The sequence below is a fragment of the Amblyomma maculatum genome, chromosome 2, assembly GCF_055883805.1.
Source record: "Amblyomma maculatum isolate TAMU_Amacu chromosome 2, ASM5588380v1, whole genome shotgun sequence".
Lineage (NCBI taxonomy): Eukaryota > Metazoa > Arthropoda > Arachnida > Ixodida > Ixodidae > Amblyomma > Amblyomma maculatum.
In genome coordinates this window covers 101,344,097-101,351,865 of record NC_139345.1, presented here as the reverse complement: position 1 = coordinate 101,351,865, position 7,769 = coordinate 101,344,097, and the positions used below count along the sequence as shown (strand labels likewise).

Here is a 7,769-nt window from a genome sequence, read left to right as displayed (position 1 = left end):
AAAGCCGAACGAAGTTCTTACTCTTGTAAAAAGCATTTAGAAGCAGCGCACAGACAAACTTTGGCGTCCGTCTTGTAACGTCAGCGTCCCAGGTCACTGCTCTCTCTGCCAGCCCATCTGAGGCATCGGGAAGAGGCATCAAGTGAGCTGCTCCCGACTAATTAACAACTCTTCGAAACCAGCGGTAAAAAGAAACGAAAGAAAAGGTCGCGCAGAGGTCCTTTCTTAATTGTTCCCGGAATCCGGCAAAATGTGTCAGTCAAGGGCACTTCTCAAAGTGCAAGAGGAACAATTCAGAACAGCGAAGAGAATATTATCGCGTCGACCGTCACACGTCATCATCATCATCATCATCATCATCATCATCCCCATCATCTCAAAATCAGCCCGGCTTCGTCCCCTGCAGGACAAAATCCTCTCCCCATCGACCACAAGTGAGGGGAGAGCTGCGCTGATATCAAAAGTGAGCTGAAGTGGTGGGAAGTGGTGGGAAGCGCTCTTCTCATGCCGTAGAAACTTGCGCTTGATATTGTTATTTCAGATATAAAACAACAAGACCGTAAATAACAGAGGCACTTCTGTAAACAACTTTCCTGTATATCTAAAGGAGCTGATCATGACTTTAACATACAATAATATTGAACAGGATCGAGCAGTTGTGCTAATCCCTTTTTTTTTTTTTTTTTTGCGTGAACAGCCACAAAGTAAAATCGTTTCTTTTTTTTTATCAGGCCGAGATATCTCTGAACGGAAAATTAACGCTACGAGGTCAGAAGAAGATAGTGGGATTTTGTGCGCTTTATGCCCGAGCCCCCAGCTGTCAGTCATAAGAAGGTGGCCTTCCCTGTCATTACCTCTCCTACAAAGGCAACGTGCTTGTGACTCAAGAATACAAAGATTCCACGGTTTTGCCACAGTTTCCTTTAATCTTGTCCTTACTATACGTGAGTGCCTGCACTTCCTGCGCGAGTCCGATCATCTATCACCGCTGGGACAGTTTGAGTGAATGAAGAAGCACGTTGCTGAAAAAACAAACAAAAAGAAAAAAAGAACACGCAGCCACTATAACGCAACTACGGAGAGGCGCAGACAGGATATTCGCGCTCGGGCCAAGCAGTCCGCGAGAAGACCGTTTCTTTCCTGACAATGGGCGCTCGTCGATCCATCACACAGGGTGGCGCCACAGTTCTTCTAGCCGACCTGCGCTAATTGTCTCACGAAACCTCACGGTCTACCCACGACGTCTCGGGCGTTTTGTGGAACATTTGCATTTTTCTTTTCTTCGAAACCGTCACTCGTACGAGCGGTCGTCGAACACGTGAGTTGTTGCTTCGACCGAAAGTTGCGCGGGAATCTCGGTTCGTCCCCCAGGACTGCAATCCTGCTTGCGAAATCTACCTGTCTTTTGACGAGATGTTTGAAGAGGCGTTCATCGCTAGTTTTCTTCTTTTTTTTACTTTCCAATTCATCACTCGCGAAGGCCTTTCAGGGAAGTGCGCGACTCGGCCAACCTAAATCACAGGACCGTACCTCGCCAGGCTCCTTAAGAGAGCAACGAAAAGGCGCCGGTTTTCGTTGGTCGCAAGCGCGTTCCAATCGCACGCTCTGACACTGCATATGCAGCACGGCCAACCGTCGTCGAATAAGTGCGTCGTCCTTATGCCGCCATACAAACTGCCTCAAGGCGTTTAGACTACACACGCGGGAAAGACCTTTAAACCGCCACCCCCTTATCTGGAGAGCTGGCTGTAGCTGTCCAAAGCCACATGCAACGCTGGTATCTCTGTAAGAAGCGGGCCGGACAATCACTCGACAGCGCGTAAGCGTGTTATGTTTACGTCTTCGTGTTTTTGGCGACCTCCAAGCGTGGAATTGCCGGTGAGAAGCTGAAAAAAGACGGAGCACAGAGGAGACGTTGGGGGAAGGATTGTGCAGCCGGACGTCTTCGAGTACCTCTTGAGTGCGCTAACAGCAGAAAAGCGAAAACCAAAAGTGAGGTGCCGATTTCGAGCTGTGTTTCGTGTGAGTCATCGGCTCGGCTACACAGTGTGTGACACGAACTTCATATTTGGTCCGCACTTTTGTGGCATCGTGCGCCCCAGTTCTACGGCCGAAAGCGGGGCTTCTGAGTTTGTAAAGACGTCCTTTCGATCACCTGATACATGGGGCCTGTAATACCTTCAGATGCTGATTCAGCAGGTGGCCCATCCAAGCCCCCTGACTGCGTAAGTGGTGCATTGGAATTTCTTTTTCTCCACTTAACTTCTCCTCGTTAATTTGCTTAATGCGAAAAGCAAGGCGCCCGTGTGCTGTGCGATGTCAGTGCACGGTAAAGAACTCCACCAGGTGGTCAAAATTTCCGGAGTCCTACACTACGGCATCTCTCATAGCCTGAGTTGTTTTGGGACCTTAAACCATGTATATATATATATATATATATATATATATATATATATATATATATATATATATATATATATATATATATATATATACTACGTACCGCAGTTCGTGACTCTTCAGAGATAGCGAAAGCATGAGACCAGCCAGTATATGTCGTACTGATGCGATGAGAAGACAGACATTCTTATTGGGAACTTTGGGAACTATCAGCGCTTTTATTACACCCAAGTACTGCTGAAAAGTCTGGTTAATTTAAACCGGTAATTCGTAAAACTAGATAATTCGAATGCCCCTGTCTGATCCCGTCATACAAATAAATTGTTCTGACATCTCTTGAATAGAGGCTAGTTGGCCCATGATTTAAGAAGAAATGTTTCATACTGCAATACACATCACTTAATGGTACAACCATTAATGGTAAAAGCACAAACTTTTTCTTGCCCAGTCTACCTTTTGTGGGATGTGGGCTGTTTGTTGCTTTGGGAGCAAACCTTCGTTATTCTCCTTAATTCGGTAAAATCTCGCTGCGCTCTTGTTAATTATGGCAGGTGGCGAAGACGCGAGTGCACTGACCGTCTGAGATATGGTTTAATGACGGTAAGAGAACGATTATGGCTACTGTTATTATAAGTCTGGCTGCCGAAGCCCAAATGGAACTGGTATAAAACGGCATTGTTAAGGCGAATTCATTACTCTGTTTTATGGATGAGAAGACAAAACAAGGCGATATTTTTTAGCGGTGCGCTTCGATGTTTTTCTTGATTAGATTGCATGTTGTTTCTGTTATAATTGAAGGAAGAATCGAAGTAAAAATTACAGGGACGGTCAGGCTTCGGCTTAAGAGTGTTAAGAAACGCCTTCAACATCGCCTTTTTATTCCTCGATTACATTTTTATGTTTTGCCTTAGTTGGTTCTTTGCAGTAAGGAAGCGCAGTATTTCAGTTCTCAGTGGACACCTACATTTGTCCGAGGCACGTATGTCGTTGGTTCGAACCCCTATCGCAAACTAGCCTGTAATATATGCCATTGTTTTCTCAATTCGGGCTACGGCGAACGCGTCGGCTGTTCGTCCGAATGAGCTGTATACGCTTCGCTTGAAATGCACAGACCTCTCGACTGCCTCACGTGGACAGTAGAGAAAGGTCCAGATTCCTGGCACACTTTTTAATTGTGAGGCAGCTGTAGGAAACTGTGAAATACTGTTATTAAGAAAGTATTTATAGGGTTAATTTACTTCCCATGCGTAACAATGACTTGCTTTAATAATTTTTCTCTACTCATAACGAGTAATTAAAACTATAATAGAAAACCAATAGCGTGCCTTCTTGAAAAGAAATAACCCAAAGCTACCTGCCTGCCGACGGAGGATTGGCAGATATAGTGTTTGTTACGGTAAAGTTCTAAAATATATAAGGTTATAAAGTTATAAAATATACGTTGCAGTATTCAAAAATATGACCTTTACGCATTTCTCTGTAGGCAATACTTTCGGATGCATCCTCCACGCAGTAGTAACACAATATTTGGGTGACTGCTCATGTTTCCATCAAATTAACCTAATTCTTTCCCGCGCTCTTGGAAATGCTACAGAGTAAATGACTATTTCATTCTAAGTAAAGAAGCAAAAAATAATCGCAAATTACTTTGTAGTAGGTAAAATGGAAAAAGATAATAAAGTGAAGGCAGGTCTGCTAAAGGGGTGTCGGTAATTCCCCGGAAGAAAAGGCCTTTGAAGAAGCGGCCACTGGCAAAGCCGATCCGCCCCGCCGGGGTGGTGCAGTGGTAAGACGCCCGACTACTGTGCCGGAGTTCCCGGGTTCGAACCCGACCGCGGCGGCTGCGTTTCGATGGAGGCGAAACGGAGAGGCGTCGTGTGCTGTGCGATGTCAGCGCACGTTAAAGATCCCCAGGTGGTCGAAATTACTCCGTAGCCCTCCACTACGGCTCCTCTTTCTCTCTTTCCACTTTCATTCCCACCTTCCTCCCTTCCCTTACGGCACGGTTCGGGTGTCCACAGAGCAAGTGTGACAGTTACTGCGCCTTTCCCTTCCTGTGAACCAATTTAACTTTAACTTAAAGCCGATCCCCAATGCAAAAATTGGCCCTAGGATGAATTCTTCTCGAACTCACATCACAAAAAGGCACATTTTATTCAATTCTTTCTTCTCTTTGAGATAAATTTAATCATCATATGTAACCTGAACCCTCTGGGCACCTGACATGTTTACAAGCACTGCGAAAAAGCGTGCCGAAAGAGCCATCTGGCCCTTTATGCGTAGCGTGGTTTCGAGCTCGAGATCTGCAGCTCTTTAGGAAATCACAGACATATCTAATTAGCTTGGTAATATTGCCTACTGAGAAAAGTAAAAGCAGATCGGTGCGTGATACTCTTGGGGAGCCACCCGAAATAAAATGTGTCAGTAGAACTACCTCCCCGACTTTCCGGTGACGAAGTTCAACCCTTACTCTGATGATGATGTACAATTCTTGCTGCACTTCCGACAGTGGTCGAGGCGTCGTACAAAAGAATGCGTGTCGAGGTTTAACAGGTCGTGCGCCATGGCCACCCAAAAGTATCGCTCTAAGATTATAGTTCAGTAAAGCCGGTGGCCAGCTCGAAGTTTCCCGGCGAGGTGTTGTCAGTGTGTTACCGCACCAATTGTTTTCTTGTATGAACGGCCCGCATAAATTCAATGCCTGGCCACTTCCGAGCCGACGGGTGTAGGTGCTGTAGCATACGTCTTTGCAGTTCGGCCCGGGGAAACGGACTCTGCGTCATATAGGGCAAAGACTACAGTCCCCGTTTGGACACAATTTTTTCTGCTTTGCAAATAGGGACATTTCTTCCGGGGACGTTTCTCCCGGGACCATTTTTTCCGGGGACGTTTTTACCGGAACCCCTGATAAAGGATGGCAGAAGAAATTTACCGGCAACGCTTGCAGCACAGTTCTATACAAAGTGTCTCAAGCTCACAACTCGGCTCGTAAAGAGTCTACGTACTACATGCGACAAGCCGTACGTGTACGTGCTTGTGAGACGGAGAAAGAGCAAGACAGACTGACAGGTGGAGAAAATAATAGCCCTTTGTTCTTATAAATGCATGTAGGATAGTCATTATAGAGCATTTGGCTCACTCTAAAGGGAGTCTACAAAAACAGGTTGTTTAAGATGTCTGCATAAACAAATTCGTGCAACTTAGCATGTTTCCTAGGTAACGAGGAAATTCAGTGGGCAGCATTTGATAAGAGGCGCGACGAACACCCGCGTCGGAAGATAACAATTTCAAGTGTTGTCGTGCACGTGTGAAGTGCCCGTCCCGACTAACCACGTGTACGCTTGATATCCGCCAAACAAATCGGGTTGTTGTTACGTGACATTTGTTCCTAGAGGGTGCAGTCCCGTTCAGCATGGCACCCTAGCATGGCTGCTCGCCTTGTTATCCAGTACAGACCTTGAAGAAACTTCAGACAGTGAGCATGTACCTTCCGAAAGGCGCAGTGTATAATAAAAAATGCAGCATTTTTAACAACCAATTAACCGTGCCGAAAGGTGCGCGGAAAGAGTTTATATTGAGACCTTTATTTTTGGACAGAACGCCATAACGCACAGAGTGGTAAAAGCAGTAAGGAGATGTTGAGATGCCGTTATACTCGGTTTCAAGTAACCGTCTTTTCGAGTTTTGTGCCAATAATAAAATTAAATGCGACTCTAAGAATTGCCCGTCAGCCACAAATGAAAATCGCGTCTCGGGGGCGCAGTGGTCAAGGCGCTCTACTGCCGTACCCAAGAATGCGGGATCGAAAGTGATAATGAGGCAAGCATACCTTAGTATTACTTTCGTGCTATAAAAAATTCAACAGAGCCATTTAAGAGTGTTTAGGTGTGATAATGCAGCTGTATAAGGTGAAATAATTATACAGCTGCTTTTCCTTTTCTCAACTCTTTGTACTCGCCCGCCGTAGTACACTAGTGGCTAGGGCGCTCGACAACTCTGCCCAAGGATGCTGGATCGAATCTCAGCAGCTTTTAGATGGAGGCGAAATGCATGATGAGCGTGTGCCGTAGGATGTAAGCACATTTTAAAGACCTTAATCTTGTCAAAATTTCCGGAGCCCTCCACAAAGGTGTCTCCATAGCATGCATGAGTCGCTTTGGGACGTTAAACCCCGTAAACCAAGACAATCCAAACTAAAATTGTCGTCTCTGCTCGGAGACGGCCCATCCTGCTGCAGAACTCTATGGCGCACTGCTGGTGTTCCTATGCATGCCCACAGCAGGTGCTGCGTTATGGTGTTAGGCTCAGGTCTTGCACACTATAATTGTATTGGTCAGGTTCTATCAAAGTATGGCTACTATACTATCCCACTGGCGCCGTACCGCCAAGATAAGAACCACTCCTGCCCGCAGCCACCTCAGGGATGCCTCCTATATTTGATTCTTAGAGAAGAAAAAGGCCTTCGTAGAAGAAACATTTACAAAGTACAGTTTGCATGGAGTTTTTCCTAATGATGTTGTTAAGATCTTCGAAATGTGGGTGATAACATCCTTTGAGGTAGACATGAGCGTTCTCGAAGCCGCAGAAACATATCATGCGGCTCTGGGAAGCTGCGATACATGCGGTTTTGGGTTCGTGCTCTTTGCGGAAAATGGAAGGAAAGTACACCCACACTACCACTCTAATTTCTTCGTTCTGGGAAAGGGCTAATCGCCCAAAGCTTTTAGATTCATTTTTTCCTCTAAATAATCACTTCATCCGGAGAAAACAGGAATCTGCCGAATTTCCTCCTGGAAGTAATTTTGTCCCCCTCTGCAAGATTTCCACTCGTGTCATATACGTCTAGGTGGAGCTCTGCACATTTTGGTGCCGCTGGTGTGAGATGACGTCGATTATGTTCACAAATCTGATCAGGCCGTGTTACGACGCTTGCATTTCACTCGATGATGTCCGACGCTTCATTCCTTTGCACCCGCAGAAAGAAGCAGTCAGGCAGCTGGAAGAATGCTGCTCGGACATGAAGAAAGTGCCCTTGATGACCAGGCTACGGAACTTCGCCAGAAAACAGTTCTTCCTGCTCCTTACGCTTGGCGGCGTAGTCGTCGGAGTGGTACTGGGCCTGGGCCTTCGCCAGGCGAGCCCGAGCGAGGCCACCATCCAACTGCTCGGCATGCCGGGAGAGGTGTTCATGCGCTGCCTGCGTATGCTCGTCCTGCCCATGATGATCGCCAGTATCATCACAGGTAACGTGGAAGCGAAGAGGTCAAAATATACAACAAAGTGGTGCAAATGCGCTGGCAAAAATTGCAGTGAGCTAACGAAACATAGCGCAACATGTGCAACAAATGCGCCAAACCTGAGTCCGTATT

At 46.2% G+C, this 7,769-nt stretch overlaps 1 protein-coding gene across 1 annotated transcript in view; it reads left to right on the top strand.

Moving 5' to 3' along the window:
- Positions 1–1,355: 1,355 nt before the first annotated feature.
- The window catches only part of LOC146199422 (excitatory amino acid transporter-like), a 29,189-nt gene continuing 22,775 nt past the window's right edge, over positions 1,356–7,769 (top strand). Inside the window, exons 1-2 of the mRNA XM_084594905.1 lie at positions 1,356–2,225; positions 7,379–7,643. Coding sequence (XP_084451031.1) covers positions 2,163–2,225; positions 7,379–7,643 — 328 coding nt within the window. The 5' untranslated portion in view covers positions 1,356–2,162. The remainder of the gene's footprint in view (positions 2,226–7,378; positions 7,644–7,769) is intronic.